Below are 19,159 nucleotides of genomic sequence, written 5' to 3'. Positions count from 1 at the left end.
TGAAACACTATTTTGTTTTTATTAGGCCTCATCTCCCAGCAGCTGTGATTAACAAGACATGATGAATTCTTGCAGAACACAGTAGAATGATCGTTTAATTAGCAAAACTGAAGACAATGTGTACAATGATTCCAATCTTTCTTTTTTCGTCTTCAATTAACACTACAACATTCTCAGCCCTGTTTCTAAATTACAGTAACTGTTGAGCATAGGCTGCACACATTTATTTATGGAATGTTAGATTCTGCCTGGACTGGTTAAAGTACAGCTCCAAAACAAAAAGAAAGCTGATGTCCCAAGACATGCCAAATACATGTAGTATCGTCAAAGAAAAAAAAATACATTCTTCACAAAATCCATTATTTGCATCAAATCTGGAGGAGGAAGTTAATATTCACGAGACAATTCCATCCTCAAGGCAGAAAGATAAATAACAAAGCATGAATGGAACTTTACATGCAAAACAAAAATGCAAGATGAATGACAAGAACAAAACAAAAATAAGAAAAATATGAAGATAGGCTGACGAAAAACTATATAACTAAAACAATATCACTAATTCCCTCTTGAACACGTCTCGGGTATGCTGTTCTTAATCTATGAGTGATACATGTTTACAGGGCTTGCTGCTTTGTCATGATATAACCTTAGCTACTGGCTCGGTGTAAAACACAAATTGCCCATTCCTCCTGTTGTTCACAACATTATCCTCATTTAAAAAATGATGATTATGGAAAGACATAATCACAAATGCACAATTTGCAACATTCAGATGTTTTGATTAACAACAAAATGTGCTTAATTTTATACATTCATATTTGTGCTTATATTTGAAAGCGAAAGTGTGGCGCACAAAAAAAGTTTTATTACATCAATGTCTATGCATCACAGCTTGATGACAAGGCAAAGACTGACAGTAGATCAGATCACAGAGAAAACCCTGCTGAAGGCACTGCTGTCCAGTTGTTAACACTACCTAATATGCCCGTCCTTAAAAGATTTCTCCACTGTTTGTCAGGTAATCAGCTACATGGCGCTTTTCCCTATACAAAATATCACAAAGCCCTGGCTTCAGTTTTTCAGCAGTAGCAAGAATGATGCGAAAGTCACCATCTGTTGACAGGTTGAGATCTTGGCACAGCTTCTTCAGGCCCCCTTTCAAAGGCTGTCTTCCCTTTTGCCTGGAAAATAATCAAATGTATGTAACCAAAGAGCTGCAAAAATTGTGTCATCCAAACTATTTCATTTATCTTGAAATTATTCAAAAAATTAGGAATAGATCTTTAACTCACGTTTCTACTTCAACATATTTGATCATTGTTAAAGCACGGCGTTGCAAGAGGTGCATGAAGTGAGCAATAAAGGCCTCACGGATTCCACTCTGGACCGGTAATTTATGAAGCTGTAACAAAGAATAAACACTTCATCTTCTGCAAATATTGTCATGAAACCAGAAAAAGAATGAACATATGATTCTTTATTTTATAACATGTAAAGATATGCATCTCAACAGAAAGAATTTTCCCCAAAACTGTTATGGCAGTTCAATATTAAAATTCAATGGGTCCAAAAAGGAACAAGAAGACAGTGAGGTAGTAACACTGTTAATCTTTAAACATCAACATCTACCTTGCCATTTCTGATGCAAGGTGATGAAGAATTCATATTTGCACAACCATAATAATGCTTGCTATACTGACCTCATCTAATAAAGTTTTGATCAATGTCTCAGGGATGTCTGCAGACTGGTACACAGCTGCGATACTGAATAACAACAAAAATTATTTTGAACAATCTGCACCAATGCAATTGTTTATGTACATGTAAATTCAGAACCTCTAGTAATATTATTACAAGTAAATAAAGAATTCATTATCGACCAAATACAAATTTCATAAAAAGATGCATAAAGAGGCAGAGGCAACAAGCACAAAGACTTGCCTGCATGCTTCAGCTTTGTCGTGGTACAGCTGGCTTAGTTCCTCAACAGCCACCATATAGCTTTGACGTGGATGTTCAACAAGGGAACTTGTCTGCTGTACATTTCTCTTTTGAACGTCAATGATGGTGGATGGGAACTTGCTGTACATGAAGTCTTGTACTGGTAAATCATATGAACCTTCTTTGTTCTGAAAGATGCAAATTCTAGGGTTTTATAACACCATTGAAAAAAATTAATATATCACAGCATTTGCACCCACAAGCATTAAATTGGTAAGTGGTAATTATTTTCAGATGTGCAGCATACCATATGTACATATTATCAGTACAGTTTTAGTGCGCACCAAATGTGTGTAGCACAACCACCTCCAAAAAAAAATTAAAAGGAACTCAATTTCTCCATCTGAGATTTTGAAATCATTTCCCTTTAACAATGTTTCAAACTCCATGTGCTCTTCTCGTTTAAAGCTGACAATACTTGAAGAAAAAGTCAGCAGAGCAGGATGATGAAGGGAAGTAATCATCTAACTGTTCTGATATAGGATGTACACTATGAGCAATGAGAAAGACAAGCACAATTTTAAGCCTCTTTCACATATATTATTCAAGAACCTTGTACGGTTTTTTTTTCATTATTATTTGAGAATATTTTTTAACTAATCCTTTGGTTTTTCAAACTTCCCAACTACATATTACTAATCTTTTCATTTATGCCTTTTCAGCATAATTTTTTTTTCAAAAACTTCATGCTCGCTTAAACATTTTATATAGTTTAAGAAATGCTCTTTGAAAATAAGTGTGAATTGTAGCTTTTTAGACCTTCAGTAGGCCTTGTATGCAAAGATCATGAGCATATGGCCACTGCTTGCCATCTAAGACTTGACGAGAGCAGGCTCGCTCCCATTCCCAGCTGAACAGGGAGAGAGTGTGGACCACCTGCACCAGAATGAACTACATGTAATTCAAACATGATGCAGATCAGTAACCATATCCTAAAAAAATACTCTAAAGTCTGAGAAAAGTTTATATAAAAACAATTACCATTTCATAGCTTTCATTATTATTTAACCCTGTTTATTTAAGCCTTCTCATAATTTGTTTGAATTTCCCATAATTCACATTTAGTAATCAGCACGGGATTTCATAATGAATCTAAATATGCTACTTTTACATTAACTACCAATGCATAAAAAACAGACAAAGAAAACCTCTACAGAGAACTAAGGCAATAAATCATAGTAAAAACGCGGAAAAAAAAAATGAACAAAAACTTGAGACAAGGATAAGAATCACTGACCAGATTGACTCGGTCAGCCAAATGGCCCACAACTATACTTCGTCCAAATGTCATAAGATGAGATGCAATTGCTTGCTGCAGAAAATCCTGTTCCAAGTTGCAAGATGGGCATAATGCTGTATATGTTAACTGCACACATCCAATCACACAAGATATTCTAATGTTGATATTACATAACATGATATATAATATTGTGGTTAACATAACTGCACAGAGATAGGCACTCAAAATCTGAAATTCATCTAAGACCCTTGTTATATCAGCCACACTACTGTTGCTGTTCCAGGGTTTTTATTTTCATGCACATTTTAATATTTTATCCTGTTTAACATTAGAACATTGCTTTTCTTTCTGGAAAACTAGATTTATGTTGCCACAAATTTGTTTTGAAGAATCATTAGATCAAGTTTATGAAGAGACTAGCATATTTCCTAATACATACACATTCCTTTTGTCCAGCAAACACTCTTTGTTGCACTTGCTTACGACAAAATGTGTAAATAAAGACTAGATTAAGTATGAATAGTACCTATTTTACAAATTTCTTTAGTCTAAGAAACTTCTCACAACTTCCTTTCCAACTATTTTGAGACTACTAGACAAGAAAGAAATTTCTCTCCCTGTGGCATAAGGAAGCTAAATTCGCTTGGCAAGTAAAATGGTCTGCAGCAGAGTTATAGTTTACTAGAGTATGGAGTAGGGCATGAATAGAACACCATGCACCATCTATTATTTATAAAAAAAGATATATTTTCTCATTCTTGCAAAAGAGTTTGGGCAAACGATCAGCATGATGAAGTGAGAAGCCAGGTGGCTGAAGAGCCAAATCAGGTATGTTGGGGTTTAGCTATGTAAACAGAACACTGGGCAGTCTCTGAAGTTTTGATGAGATTTGAGAAAGAAATAGTTTATCTAAGAGAAAGATTAGAGACTGCAAATTCAAGACAAACATGGCAGACAGTGAAGGTTGCCTTTTGAAGAAGCAAACCAGTAAGCTGGCATGCTTTCCTCTTTTGCACTTGGTACTATATAGCAATATCCCATGTAGCACACTAGGATTCAAATATCCTTCTATGTCTGGGTGTATCACACTCACATAAATCAAATTTACAAATTATAATACACAATAAATGACAGAACACATATTTGTCTGAAGCACAACCACTGTAACAATTTCTTACGTGTATGGTGTGAGGTAACCCAGCCTCTTGTAAGGACGACAGCATCTGAAGGCATTTCTGAAGCCAGGAGGTGAAAAGTTGCATGTCTTTATCTCCAAACCTTCTCTTGTAAAGATGAAAAAACAGTATGGGATCATGTTCCATCATACATTGCCATCCTTAATTCAAATGACCTCTTTCAAATCTGTTTTAAACTCTAAGACTCTGCTTATTCTGGCGACACAATAAAGTTATTACTCAATCAGCAAAATTATCTATTTTGGCCAGAAAAAAGTGAAACTGGTCAAGAAGTCAAAAAAAATTCTTTGAAATCTAACAAACACTTCATGACTGTGCAGCCATGAGATTTTCATAATCAACTTAAATCCTAATAAATAATAATAATAATAGATGCAAAATTTGCAAATCGCATTCTCACACTCCTAAGGAGCATGCTCTTAGCGCTTAAAAACAACAACGAAACATGGACAGCATATGAGGGACAGGAAAACAAAAAACACATGAGCTATAAAAGAATCAACAACCATACTAAATGAAGAGTAAAATCAAATACAGAAAACACAAAGAGGAACCAAATAATAAGAACAAGAGCTGAGCTTAACATGATATTGCAAAAGGAAGGGTGTGAAAAAGGACTAGCATTATGGAAAAGGTTGTTAGGATTAATGTTTAAATACTTGACCCCACATTGATTTAGCAATCTAAATCTAAAGGAGATAAACTTACTTTGTTTAGAAGCACTCTCAGCTTTGCAATCATCCTTGTGAACCATGCTTGTAGGATGTTGTTAGTCTGAAGGAAGATTGTGAGCTCTGAATTTGGAATGACTAGTGCAATGGCATGTAGTCCAAGATCACCTCCTCTATTCGGCTGAAAACACAAACGATGGAACAACGATGCCCTTGTCAGGTACGTCAGAGAATTTGAAGTCCACTTGACCAGTATGAAGTTCACGGCATATCTCACCGCTGAGAACTTGCGTTGTGATGAATCGTAATATGTTGCGATGAGGCTGTGGACGGTCACTGATGTGCCACACCTGCTCTAGGCGAGGACCCAAAATGTTGTCCCAGTGACAAAAGACAACAGCATCTAGGAAACTGTTTGTCACATCAGAAATTGTGGTTTGCACAAAGGCAGAACTTGGACTCAGCGGAGTGCATGGAGCTGTACCTTCATGGATTGAAGTTTCTGACCCCGACAAGCTGGAAATCTCCACCACCCCAGAATCTGAGCCTCGTGTTGAAAGCCTGAGATTCTGGGGATTATTTCCTGAAGTCATTGTCAGTAGGTGATTTTGTTTGGATTTTTTAAAAAATCTGCAATTACTGCTATGTCTCTTGTGCTAGATTACAGAATAAGTAGAGGTGTCTCCTCTTTTATTTTCAGTGTGCTTTAGAATTTGTTCACTGGTATTTTTCTGTACATTCTAAGCAACTTTTTTTCAAACATCAAGGTATCTTTTATTTGTCATCATATTCCTACTGCTCACAGAGACAGTTTTGAGTTCTAAAAGAATGCAGTTTATTTCTATTTTTGCAGGAAAGACAAGAAAAGCTTCATAACAACTGTATTCACTCTCACAAGTTACTAGGCAGACTACTACATTTAATGTCACACTTTAGTTCTCAAGTCCTATCTCACATGCAGTCCTCAAAGGAAGCATTTTCCACTGGTATCATTTATCAAAGGATCCATCTCTCGAGTGTGCCAGGATCACAGAATCAGTCTAATTTCCCTGTTCATGTGTATGCAATTGACAAGAAAATCAACAATGTCAAAGTAGAAGAAAAGCAGAACAGTTGCCAGGAGATGCCAAGATTCCAGGGAACGATCTTCCAATGCTGGTGAGACAGAGCTTCTCATAAAACCAACAATGAAGGCAAATGAAATGAAGACAATGGAGAAAAAGGCATAGCTGATGCAGAAATAAATTAGTGTTTCATGGTCTGTGCACTGAAACATACAAACATAAATCTGATAAATCTGAAAGTAGAAGACTAATGCTCCACTGATGAATATGTTTGGTAGTTAACTGTTAGTTTCAATCTCTCTAGGCAAATTAAAAAACATAAATAAATAATGCTGTTGCTATATTGGCCTGATCCAACACACTCCTGTCCAAATATATATACACATACACATATTCATCTATATATATATAATACACAATATATAAGGAGCCCTCTATTTCTATTAACTTTGAATATGTCAGCTATTTTAAAACTGGAGTCTCTTTTTTTCATGAAAAATACAAGAAATCTGTTAACACACCAAAAAAAAAAACACACACAAAAAACATAGGAAACAAATTTTGTTTACTTTTATTTGATATTCCCAGTTCCAATTTTCAAGCAACACCAACAAAGCATGACTACATCTTAACTTAAGGAAAAAAAATCCAACTGAAATCTGTTTCTTCAAAAAATCTTCAAATTTCACTCTTAATACTGTATTACTCTTATCTTCGTTTTCTTAACTTAAACATAAAAATTATAACAGTGGATGACAGATATTCTGACAGATGCAGCAAAAAACAAAAACAAAACCAAAAATTCCTGTAGATAATTAGGTAGATAAAAGTTGAAAGAAGCTCTTTGAATGAATATACCAAAATCATTAGGTGAAGCAGGGACCTATACAAGGCAGACCAATAATTTAAAAGAAATCTGTTGTGTTCTGTTCTCATTGTTACCAATACCATCAACTCTCCTTTTTGAGGGGAGGTGTTGCTGCATTTCTTTTCCCAACCCAGCTGCTTTGGTGCTCAATTATCACCAGTCAAGTCTCTTTGTTCTTACCTAAACGGACTTCCACTATCTTGATCAGTCCCTATGCTTGAATTGCAATGATCAGACAACCAAACACCACATATTTAAAGTGAGAAAGGTTACAGACAGAACCAGAAACTCATCAGCCATGATGTGGCTACCTCTGATCCTCTACCATATGGCAAAAAAGGTGACCTCAGAGCAATGCAGGAAGATGAGAATGGATATATGCTGACCATTGCATAGTCTTTTAGCCTGAAACAGACAAACAATATTAATGGTACTCACTGAATAGTTAGTAGTGACAAATAATGTACAGTTCATTCTTGTGTGTGCAATCACTCATATTCATAAATTATATTCAAGTAGCTGTACAGGTTTATTAATTTTACCTAAGACTAATTATTTGTAAAAATTTTAGGCTTATAAAAAAATTGATCATGCAGACAAGGAAAAAAAAAGTAAAAATAAAGTTCCCCTAATCCCCCTTCTTTTTCAGTTATTGAGAAGTGAAGGAGACCTCACTTTTCTCTGGATCAGCTTTATGCAAGGGTGGTGCCCATATCCTCTCCTTGCAATCTTATCTTCCCTCAACTCTCTGTGTAGTCAGGCATGTATTCCCAACAGCTGGGTTGAATGGGGGTTGACATCTGCCTTTGACCAGGCAAAGCACAGGGGCACAGTATGACGTTCCGAACAGCAAGCAGGATTTCGCATCCTGCTTCTTCATTCTGCGACAGATTCTGGTGGAACACACCGCTGTACATCAATTCATCGACCTGCTTTGACCATTCCTTATGGAAGATCCGCAAAACTTGTTCAGGTCATTGCACTGGAGCTTACAGACCCCTTCAACGTCAGTACTATCCTGGCCATCTGGCATGAAGACTTCTCTTCTCTTCAAGTGACAGCAGGAGCAGGGGTCCAAAATGTCAAACACTGGGGATAGGTGGAGATTCGAGCCCGACTGGCGAAAGCCAAGTCACTCCACAAAAACATCAGCCAGAGATCAAGCTGAGAATCTTCAAGTCAAATGTGATCAGTGGATCAGAATCTTGGAAGATGACCAAAACCATCAGTAACAAGCTTGACGTCTTCCAAAACAGATGCCTCAGGCGCATACTTAACATCTTTTTTTTTTGGTGGATAGGAACCATGACTTCAGCAAATGACTCTGGTGAATAACCTGATAATTTAAATAATTTGCTGCCCCATCATCACATTTTACGGGCATATTCTCTGAAAAACAAACTAGAAGATGAAAAATGCATTCCAGTAATTTCATCTTTTTATTTATCTGACAGGAAAATTGAATTTTTGAGTGCTAGCTTTGAAGAACTTAAAACATGATGCATGTTTCACACTATCACTTCTCTAATACTAGTTATTCACACATATTCATAAATATGCATGATTAATATGCTATTCAGCAGTATACAACCATACACCTACAGCTCAGTCATTAGATCAGCGCTGCACAGTCCTTCATGTGCACTTCAGAATAACACAGAGTCTGGGGAGCAGGTCTGTGCATCCACTCCTGTGATGATCATGGAATCCATTTTCAGTACCATAAAAACTGCACTCACAGCCTGGCGCCATCCATGGACTTTGGAGCTGTATGTGTCTAACTGGCACAGTGGAAACTGTTTGCCATCCCATGACAACCAGATGATATCCTTAATGCCTTGTTGTGTTTCATGGAAATTCTGCTCTTGTCCTTGTTCTATGTCTCCACTATCACTGATAAAGGAGGAGTGTCTGCCATTCATCATCCTCTGTGATGGAAGTTTTTCCACTTCCATCAACAAATTTTGTTTTTCCTCCATTGCATCATTACATTTTATGCAGTCATCTGTTGGATAGTTGCAACATGTAAGCCTACTGTCTCTTCTTGGATCAGAAAAATCCCCTGCCTTTAATTTGTTGTGCTGAACAATTGATACACATGCTTCAAAAGCCTGCGAAAGAGCCTCTCTCACTACTTGGTTATATAAGGATGATTTTTCTGATAAGTGTTCTGTTTCCTGATGTTTGACCATTTCAGCTGACAGCAGATAGTTTGCACACCAATGTTCTGTCATCCCTTCACCAGGAAGCACGATTCCGTCTTCTGAAGCTTGTGCAAGCCTGTGAGCACAAAGCCAAAACTCTTGTTCAAATATCTCCCTTGATGCTTGACTAGGATGAGAGAACACAACCGTCTGGACCCCAGATAGACAAGATACTGTGAAATATTTTTTTACAGAAAGCTGGCTATCCATCCAGTCAGTGTGCAGAGATTTCAGAATAAGTCCTTTACATAAGTTCTTCTCACAGGTATCTGAGATGTATGTTACCAGCTCAGCTCGATGAAAATGCTGAAGAATATAAAGGGCGTAATACGGAACGCTCGTGATGACCACAATACCACTGCCTACACACAGTTCTTTCAGAGACAAGTCCACAGTTCCTTTAATCAGTAGAACATTTACACCATGTGTTTTCAATATACTTAAGACCAACATAGGCCAGCTGGATTTTGTGGAAGAAAAACTAGTTAAATCAAGAGTTTCACTGATATTTTGAAAGGGCTTTTTGTAGCCTTTGTGTCTAAAGTTTTCGGTGAGGTCTCCATTGATTAATAAAGCTGTTGTGGGTAAATCTAATTTAGATGAAATTATTTCAAGCTGCTCAAGAGTGGTCTCAAGTACAATACCAGAGACCACAAATGATCCTGTTTTGGCTGCTATGCTGACAGTATGAACAAGTTTTAAATCAAACTTTGAAATCTTACAATCCTCGAACTGATTTTGCATTATTTTGCTAGCCAAAATCATAGCCTCACTGCATCCATGGCTTAGAAATTCAGCATCTTTAGGAAGCTGAAAGGGTGGAGGTAAATTTGAACAATCTTCAGAATATACAAGTTGTCTACTGGCATTATATTTTCCTTCATGGTGCGATAATTCAGAAATGGCATGGTTTTCCTGAGAAACTTTGTCAGGTAGTAGGGATGAATTTTGGGGCAAGTAGTTCTTACCAAGTTGAAATCCATCTTCATTAATTCGAGACAATTCAAGACCTGATGAGTTAACAATCTTGTCTACTGCAGATTTATTCTGTTGTGCTGTCTGGCACAAAACAGGGAAAGAAATCTGTTCAAGGTGCAAAATACACTCATCAATGGTTCTATGCATCAGCGTTTCAATGTCTTCAAGCTGTATGCCATGCTGCAGCAGAAGTTTAACTTGAGTGTAGAGTTGGCCCATGAATATAATGAAGGATTTAACGCCACAGCCATGATTATCTGCGTAAGACTGGCATCTCTGTACTACAAACTGTCCCACAGGATGCTCTATGTGCAGGCATCCTAGCAGCTTTGCCACATCTTTGATGAATACTTCATCTCCCTCAGGGTCTATAACACATTTTATGCTGTCAACGATTCCGAAACTTGACTTTACAGTTTCACATAATGCGCTAAGTGCATCTTGCTGCACTGATTTTGCAAATGACATTATTTATAGATACTGGGTTTCACTCCGATTATTGAATAATTTTTTTAATTTTTACGGTACGACTTCCCTCATCTAAATCAGCAGAGGGCTACCTCTCTGTCTCTAAAATATAGCTTTTGTAAAATCCAGAACTCACTGCTTATAAATTCAGACCATCTTGATGCATGCGGAAAATATGTAATCAATTTAACTGTCGAAATAATTAAATAATTGAAAGACAATCACATATGATATATTGATATCAAATGCTCCTAAGGGGCGGAAGCGCTCTTTAGTCAAAAAGGGCAAAATAAGTATTGTGGGGGGCCACTTATTATGTGTTCTAGAAACAGATTTACATTTCTATTTTGTATAGTTAGATAAGTGTAGATTACTTTAATATTTTTTATTAACAATCAGCATCAACAGATGCTAACAGTAGTATGTGCACTTTTGCACAATCTAATATGTATATCCGATGGTAACTTCCGCAGCGGTAACCCACAGTGATTGTGTTTAGACTCGGAAATAAGACTAATAATAAAGGTATCATTCCACTTGGAAAATGTCTGCTTTGGCTACGAATGAGAATGTACAAAACGTTGGCAACATTTTGAAAGACAGGAATAATCCTTTAAAAGACCGCTTTCGAGCTTTGTTTACTTTAAAAAATCTAGGAGGACACGAGGCTGTTGATGCAATCGCATCATGCTTTGATGATCCATCTGCGTTACTAAAACATGAACTGGCATATTGTCTGGGACAAATGCAAGACCGATACGCCATTCCAGTACTTACATCCGTTCTGGAAGATACTTCGCAAGAGCCAATGGTTCGTCACGAGGCAGGTTTGTTGACAAATTTGCCTTTACATGACTAGGTATAAACTAGCTCTTAGCAACTTGGTGACTTGTCAAAATTACATCTGACACAAATTGTGGAACCATATTCCATCAGCAGGCTCCACAATTCTTGATTTAAACAGTTTTTTTTTTAAAAATCAGGCATTACATTTTTCATTCATTACTGAGAAATGTCATCACAGCAACGATACTTCTTACAGGGGAAGCCCTTGGAGCTATCGGCGCAACGGAAGTAATAGACATCTTGAATAAATATTCATCTGATCCAGTCATAGAGGTAAATATATTTTAAGTCATGCTATGCCAGTGATTAGACCAGAGGAAGAATTATTGTTGTAAACATTTTCATTGTATTCAGTCAGTAAACAACAATGCATAAAAATAGATGAGATACTGTAGCCCATTTGTTTCAAGATTTGTTATCAATTCCATAGGCACCTTATCCAACAGCAGGTCATGTCCTATCCTAATTTTCAACTGGAGTAATGTGGTATAAAATAGTTTATGTGAGTTGCATTCTTCATTTTCAGGTGGCAGAGACTTGTCAAATTGCAGTTGAACGAATACGCTGGCTACAAAGAAAAGAGGAAGAAGAAAAACAGCTGCTGCCCAACCCCTTCAATTCTGTTGATCCTGCACCACCAGCAGCCCAGGTGGATATAGCTGTATTGAAGGAAACACTGCTTGATGAATCACAGTCTCTGTTTCACCGTTACCGGGCCATGTTTACTTTGAGAAACTTGAACACAAGAGAAGCAGTGCTAGCTCTAGCAGAAGGTCAGTTTTTGATCATTTAAGGTCAGACTGTTTGGTTTTGTAATTTAAAAAAGAAAATTTTTTTAAGCAATTGTCTCATTAAATTGATAAATGACAATTAGCCTAGCAGATGAGATTTCTTGTGAATATTAAGAAGATGCTGTATAATTAGTACTTTTGTCGGGTGCTGTACTTAAAAAAATTTGTCGGTCATTTTAACAGCTTTTTATGTAATCTATGTTTAATTTATTCTCCAGGCTTACAGTGCCAGAGTGCTTTATTCCGCCATGAGATTGCCTACGTCTTGGGTCAGCTTCAAAATGATGCCTGTGTTGAACAGTTGGCCGTTAACCTGAGAGACAAGCAGGAGAATGCCATGGTGCGTCATGAGTGTGCAGAGGCTCTGGGTTCAATAGCAACTGAAGAAGCAACAGCTGTTCTTCAGAATTATTTGAGCGACTCAGAAAGAGTAGTGCGTGAAAGCTGTGTTGTGGCACTGGACATGAGTGAATATGAGAACAGCAGCCAGTTCCAGTATGCTGACACCCTTCACAGAGTGATGACTAATTAAACTTTTTGGTCCTTGTCAATTGAATGAAAAAAATTATTGCATTGCTAAGAGCCAGTTATATCCATTTTGTAAGGTGTATGAGAACATTTGAACAACAAAATTATGTTGAATCATATAAATCAATTTTAAGTCCATTCCTGCTTTTGTGGGAAAAAGTGATCATGAAAAAAAAACCCAACTTGGTTCCGTTTTAAAATCTTGTAACGATGACCCAAACTGATATATAAATTTTTTTTTTTTTTTGTTACATGCAAGTGTCTAAATTCAGTGGAGTGAAACTACCACATGTTTATTGATATTTTTGCCAGATACTATATTCAGAATAAAAGTGGTCTTCTGATTTTGGCTTTCCTGAACATGCTGTGTACAAGATCCATACGATGAAGTTAACGGTATTGATTTACAATTAGTAAAAGTAATCCACATAAGATGCCAGGCACTAAAACATGCAATGGCCTTATTTCTAACAAGATAAATATTATTACAAATATTTACAACAATGTAAATGTACTGTTGAAAACAGTGCATTAATCTTACAAGATAAATGTTATTACAAATATTTACAACAATGTAAATGTACTGTTGAAAACAGTGCATTAATCTTTCTCTTTTTCTGGAAATGCAAACCTTCACTTTTTTTCACAAGTGTACTGCCTACTAAACATCTTTTCTGTTATCTAACTGAAGCATGTTATAGCATTTGAGTGAGTGGTTGTCTGGAATGCTCTATGCATGGCTGTACATTCATAAATAGTAACTTGTGTAACTGGGTCTGGACTGTTCCGTAGTATATCGGCCATGATATAGCCTTAGTTGCTGGCACGGTGTAAAACAACCAACCAACCTTAGTCTATTGGCTGAAGGTATATGATTGCTGATTAATTGGGCTTGTGAATTCCTTTGTATTCCTACTCCAGAAGAAACTAACAAAATGCATCCATAAGACCAGAGTATTCCAGAACGCAGGTCCTGTTGTATGGAACCCTCTGCCATCTGCAGCAGTCTTCTGCAAGAGGTTGAAAACAGCCTTTGACAACCTCCCAATTCTACCCTTTTATTTTGTCCTTTTTGTGCACATTTCTCCATACTTTGAACAGTATGATGGAAACCTGCATGTTACAAGACTCATTCATCACCACCACCATCATTATCTTGTTATGAAAAGTGTGTCACCAATTTTTGTATGCACTGCCAGTATTGTTGCTGCCAGCTGGTGTCATTGCCTGATAACTTCATAATGTTCACAACATAAAATGCAAATCTGTAAGAACTGCATCTTCTAATTCCAAAACAGAAATAACTGGACCAGCAGAGTATCAACAGTTACCAGCATTTCACTCTTTTTGAAACAAAATTTCAAATAGACTAAATCACATCCCAATTCATGTACTACAAGTAATATAAGGTGTAAATAATTTTTAAAAAAAAAAAAAAAAAAAACTTTGCTCTTGTATGCTTACTAACAAGTTCTCGAAGTATGCATGTACACGCACTGACACCAACAAACCAATATTTACTAATTTCTCAAATTAAATGCAAATGATTCAGCTTATTACAATACAGCATAAACATACGGAAGCAAACACATCCTAGCTGTTCTTACATAGTCTCAACCTGTGATTTTGCCATCTTTCAAATCAAGCGTTTGGCAAGGATGATCCATAACTAGTGGTTACTTTGGGAGAAGTCTGCTACAAAGTACAGCAAGAGGCTAGGTTAGCAAGATAATAGCAGGACTGTATAATGCATAGATATGAATATCAAAGAACTGATATGGTCTTGGTACATCCCTCACATTCGCAACACCATTAATCACAGATCAAAAAAGAAGAAAACTTTTTGAAAAGAGTTCCCTTAGTTTTCACTTTTACATATTTTGTGTGAGCTGGATAAATATAAACATTTTACAGAACGAGACTGGTTAACAGGTTACTGGGGTAGTTGACAATGACATATGGGAGCAATGGTATATAGTGCTTGCTATTTTAAACTAATCACATTTTACCATTTCCTAGTATATATTATATGCATAGCTTACACTGAAAATGTAGCTAAGGAGAAATTTCGGAAGTATTCAATCAACTTTATAATTTTCCAACAAATTATCAAATCTTTATAAATCCTTATTCCATTCCATAACTTTAATAAACACTAATATTTAAATATGATTTTTTAACTAGAATGTTTCACAAGAAAAAAATCATTAATCAATAAACTCAAAATTATGTCATCAAAGCTGAAAGATAAAATATTATTTCTTTTTCTATGGCATGTACACAAGGAATGTTAGTGTTATTAGTCTGAACCCTTATGAAGAAATTATAGAACTGCAAACAACTTGTTTTTGTTTATGATTAATAAGAACAGACTACTGCTCAAATTTCTGAGCTTAAAATAAAAAAAAAACCCACATGAAAATAGGTAATAATCAGACAGCCATGAAAACAGCATACTCTGTTAAAATGTAGTTTTATGAAGTTCTTATATCAGCTGCTCTTATATCAGCATATCTGTCTGTTCTATATAGACACACACATAGTCACCAGCTAAATACTTGAACAATGTACAGCTCTACAATCAATCACATTCTCATGATTTACAAGCACTGGTCAGTTGATCCTACCTTTGAGTTTAGTGTAATTTAAATCATTCCTACGCAGAAGTGTCTCAGGCGAATCAGCCTGAGAAGGACTGTCATACATAGTGGATATCAGCACTTTTCTTTCATCTCTCCTCCTTTTTGGAGCATACCTCACAAGTTTCTCACCATGGTAACCAAGCCCTTTCTTGTTGCGTGGATTTTGTCCCTCATTCTCCAAAGCATCTGCCATACCTTGCACTGATGATCCAAGCCCACAACCATCTTTCCAGCCCTGTTTTTCCATTATTTTCCTACCAAACCCTTTTGTGTAAAGTTCAAATTTTCCTATACCTATTGTGAACCTGTCTGTCTCTTCTGCACCCCTACGTCGTCTTTGTTCTCTACGAATGTCAACAAAATCTCTAATATCTTTGTCACCAGAACCTTTTTCATAGTAAATACTCATGTCTACATCTAGATCATCTGCTGTTTGTTCATCAAAGTCTCCTTCCTTTTCTTCCCAGTACTGTGCATCTGTGTAAAAGACAAGGCCACTCCCTCCTTTCTCCCAGACAATCTCCATTTCTTCTTCATATAATCGCTCCTTGTTCCTTTCCTGATTAGTAACATCATCATACATAGCTTCATGTCGCTCCCATTCCTCACATGTGTCATTGTCATCCCCTGAGTCAGATCCACCTTTCTCAGCATCAATCATTTTCTCCTCAATGTTCTCTGCCATTAGCCTTTTAGTTGCCTTTCTCTCAAGTTTCTTTTCTCGCCTCAGTTTTTTGTAAGTTGGTTCTTCAACCCTTTGTGTTTCCTTTTCTCCTGCTAGATGAAAATTTGTTTCAGTTGTTGAATCAATGTTCAATTTAGTGTGTGTCGCACTGGAAGCTTTATGATCTTTTCTTGATTCTCCTGAGAGAGACTGAGATGCACTGGAGCAGCTGTCACTGTTGATAAACGAACTCCCCTTTGTCTGATAGTCAAAGGGAACACTCCCATATTTTCCCTTTGTTTTTGATTTGGGAAAATCTAACTGCAGTTTTTTTATGATTGAAGCAGGAAGTCTACACTCATTGATCAGTCTCAAAAAATGTGCAGTCGGAGTGCCAACATTTCCATTTGGCATTATGGACGGAGGTCGAAGTTCTGGAAGATTCAACAAATCCTCTGCTCTAAACACTTCTCGGTTAGATGGAATGCTTTTCCTTTCTCCCCGGGTTATGTATGCAGCTGTTGAACTTTCGGTTCTTGGATTCAAGCTTGGAGATGGTTGGATGGAACTAGACGATGTCTTCAATCTTGAAATTAAGCAACGGTTTTGCATCGAGTCACCATTGTGATCTTGCCAGTGCCTTTGATGATACGTTCTGATAAGTTCTAAAAACCTTGTCTCTTTTACTTTTATTATACAACAGTATGTTGTTATATCAGTGGGTTTGGTTTCTTTCGAGTGTTCGGAATCTGAGCTCACCCCATCTGATTTTCTTACCGACTGGTGTTCAGGACGGTGTCGGAAGTGAAAGCACTGAAAACCTTCTGACTCTACAAACTGTGAGAAAAACTTTCTAAGATCGGCTGAATGGTAGCTGGAAGGGATGTTGTTGATGACCGCAAACGTTTCAGTGTCCTCAGCTGCCGTAGTTTGTGCCATTATTGGAGAAATACACACTTAAACGGATAACGACGTACTACAGACGTACTTCATTCAACAGGGGAAACAACTTTCACATTCCTGCCAAGGGAGCATTCAGTGAAGAGATTACTTTCGCAGCTCATTCAAAGCAAAATGAAGCCAAAAGTTGAATTTTAACACCTTTAGTTTCAGTTATACAAAGAAAATGGAAATAACATAACTGTAAGTACACGTAGCTTTCCCTGTCAAAATTTAATGACTGCTCCCGTGGAAGAAGTGCGAAGTCGGTTTATGATGATAAAATTTAGGAGCTGAAATATATATTGTCTTGCCGATGACACACCCAGATTCTTGTGACAAATACGCAAATAAAAACATGTGCGTATGTGCAGTGCTACCGTTTATTTTGGATACTTATCGTCTGAACACTTTGTTATCTATAGCCCGCTTTATGTAGGGCTATGGCTGATGACTCTCGTAGGAATAGAGGTGTTGAAACATCAGTCCCATCTTCATCGTTTTCACATACTGCAGATGGATTTACACTTTTGGCAGAGGCAATCATAAACGACGACTTTGAGAAAGCTTTCGAACTTGTAGCAATAAAAGCCTTGAATCTAAATGATTTTAAACAAGGACATAATCCCGTGTGTCTTGCGTCAATGGAGGGACGCTACAAAATACTGAGTTTGCTTCTGGATCATGGTGGTGATGCAGACCACCCAGATTCTACAGATCACATGTGGCTTCGACGACCCATTCACTTGGCCTCATCAAAAGGTCATCTGGAGTGTGTTAAGTGTCTTTTGGAGAATGGTGTGGATGTCAATAGCCGTGATAGTGACCACCGCACTCCGCTTCATTGGGCAGCCACGCACGGACACACTCATGTAGTAGAGTGCTTGATTGAAAACGGAGCAGCAATCAATATGGCGCAGATAGATGGCTTTACACCTTTGCATGCAGCCACATGCCTTGGACACACAAATGTTTGTAGTCTGTTGATTCGTAATGGTGCCGATATTAACAGGACCGACCGGGACAATTGGACTGCCTTACATACAGCTGCATGTTACGGCTATGATGATGTTGTAGCATTGTTGCTGGAGGCAGGCGCACAGGTTGATCAGGAGACAAGTGATGAAGAAACTGCCTTTCATATTGCATGCAGCAGTGGAAATGAAACAATCGCCAAACTTCTCTACCAACGAGGTGCCAAAATAAATGCTGCTAACATAAATGGCTACACACCTTTTCATCTTGCTGTTTACTATAACAAGTATGATGTTGCCCGCTTTCTGATTACCATAAATGCAGATGTAGACACTGTAAATGCTGTTGGGCAAACGCCTTTTCAACTGGCGGCACTCAGAGGGGAACAAAGGCTTCTTCGGTTGATGATTGAGGCAGGTTGCAAAGTTGTGAATCACTGCACAGCACCAGTGGCTGCAAAACCCAACAGCTTGGCAGAGCAGATCCAGTATCTGGCAACCAATCCACGCTTGCTGAGAGAACTTTGTTGCATTAAGGTTCGTAAGATACTTGGTTCAACAATGATGGGTGACATTGCATTTCTCCCAATACCAGAGTCTCTAAAAGATATCATTGCCCTAAGACACATTTGAAAATTCCTGCTAACTTGCTATAAAAGTTAGTTTTTCAGCAGTATTTGCTCAAAAATGAGCATTATATAAACTGATTTACATATATATTGTGCTGCTGCAGACTGTACAGTGACTTGTGACATTATACATTGCTTAGATTGGAAATGTTATTTATTTTTCTAGGGCTAAATTTTCCCAGGTTTACTGATTTTTATTTGTTGCAAATAAATGACACTGACAAGGCTCACGACCAGTTGTAGCTGTGTGGCCTATTATGATTACATGCTGTGGTGTCTCCTACAAATTTTTCTAGTTGATTTGTTAATGTTACTTCTAACATATGAAAATGAGACTTTTCTGTAACAAAATTAATTATGCTTTTTCAATAGAAAAATTCTCTGAATGTTGTGTTCTCTTTGTGTGTAAACTTGAAGGCTTTAAGACGTGTTTTTTTTTCCATTTCTATTGGAAAT

At 37.2% G+C, this 19,159-nt stretch overlaps 5 protein-coding genes across 5 annotated transcripts; 2 read left to right on the top strand and 3 right to left on the bottom strand.

The window, feature by feature from the left end:
- Nucleotides 1-77: 77 nt before the first annotated feature.
- On the bottom strand, nucleotides 78-10,973 carry LOC112573159 (guanine nucleotide exchange C9orf72-like). The gene is given in 11 exon segments (XM_025253270.1): nucleotides 78-1,181; nucleotides 1,293-1,402; nucleotides 1,701-1,764; nucleotides 1,942-2,129; nucleotides 2,761-2,877; nucleotides 3,239-3,367; nucleotides 4,420-4,524; nucleotides 5,146-5,283; nucleotides 5,285-6,375; nucleotides 7,352-7,445; nucleotides 10,827-10,973. Coding segments are annotated over 9 exon segments (1,458 nt in total). The 5' UTR covers nucleotides 5,702-6,375; nucleotides 7,352-7,445; nucleotides 10,827-10,973; the 3' UTR covers nucleotides 78-991.
- LOC112573707 (Bardet-Biedl syndrome 12 protein-like) lies at nucleotides 8,687-10,690 on the bottom strand. Its single transcript, XM_025254288.1, has one exon. It carries the CDS (start codon nucleotides 10,688-10,690, stop codon nucleotides 8,687-8,689), a length of 2,004 nt encoding a protein of 667 aa, XP_025110073.1.
- A 26-nt stretch (nucleotides 10,974-10,999) lies between the features above and the next one.
- On the top strand, nucleotides 11,000-13,199 carry LOC112573162 (deoxyhypusine hydroxylase-like). The gene is made up of 4 exons (XM_025253274.1): nucleotides 11,000-11,517; nucleotides 11,733-11,809; nucleotides 12,063-12,309; nucleotides 12,546-13,199. The coding sequence occupies exons 1-4, from the start codon at nucleotides 11,235-11,237 to the stop codon at nucleotides 12,857-12,859; spliced, it is 921 nt and encodes a 306-aa protein (XP_025109059.1). The 5' UTR covers nucleotides 11,000-11,234; the 3' UTR covers nucleotides 12,860-13,199.
- Nucleotides 13,200-13,338: 139 nt separating this feature from the next.
- LOC112573158 (G patch domain-containing protein 3-like) lies at nucleotides 13,339-17,238 on the bottom strand. Its single transcript, XM_025253269.1, has one exon. It carries the CDS (start codon nucleotides 17,098-17,100, stop codon nucleotides 15,469-15,471), a length of 1,632 nt encoding a protein of 543 aa, XP_025109054.1. The 5' UTR covers nucleotides 17,101-17,238; the 3' UTR covers nucleotides 13,339-15,468.
- A 274-nt stretch (nucleotides 17,239-17,512) lies between these two features.
- On the top strand, nucleotides 17,513-18,931 carry LOC112573161 (serine/threonine-protein phosphatase 6 regulatory ankyrin repeat subunit B-like). The gene has a single exon (XM_025253273.1). The coding sequence runs from the start codon at nucleotides 17,544-17,546 to the stop codon at nucleotides 18,705-18,707; it is 1,164 nt and encodes a 387-aa protein (XP_025109058.1). The 5' UTR covers nucleotides 17,513-17,543; the 3' UTR covers nucleotides 18,708-18,931.
- The last annotated feature ends 228 nt before the right edge of the window (nucleotides 18,932-19,159 follow it).

This window comes from Pomacea canaliculata, linkage group LG10 (assembly GCF_003073045.1).
Source record: "Pomacea canaliculata isolate SZHN2017 linkage group LG10, ASM307304v1, whole genome shotgun sequence".
Lineage (NCBI taxonomy): Eukaryota > Metazoa > Mollusca > Gastropoda > Architaenioglossa > Ampullariidae > Pomacea > Pomacea canaliculata.
The sequence above is the reverse complement of the archived record's forward strand: the minus strand, read 5'-3'. Positions and strand labels throughout refer to the sequence as shown.

Bases quoted from the DNA above. Each gene is read 5' to 3' on its own strand.
- LOC112573707 (XM_025254288.1), bottom strand. From the start codon at position 10,690: ATGTCATTTGCAAAATCAGTGCAGCAAGATGCACTTAGCGCATTATGT.
- LOC112573158 (XM_025253269.1), bottom strand. From the start codon at position 17,100: ATGGCACAAACTACGGCAGCTGAGGACACTGAAACGTTTGCGGTCATC.
- LOC112573161 (XM_025253273.1), top strand. From the start codon at position 17,544: ATGGCTGATGACTCTCGTAGGAATAGAGGTGTTGAAACATCAGTCCCA.
- LOC112573162 (XM_025253274.1), top strand. From the start codon at position 11,235: ATGTCTGCTTTGGCTACGAATGAGAATGTACAAAACGTTGGCAACATT. The intron at 11,518-11,732 runs GTTTGTTGACAA...TACTTCTTACAG, and splicing joins AATGGTTCGTCACGAGGCAG to GGGAAGCCCTTGGAGCTATC. The intron at 12,310-12,545 runs GTCAGTTTTTGA...TTTATTCTCCAG, and splicing joins AGTGCTAGCTCTAGCAGAAG to GCTTACAGTGCCAGAGTGCT.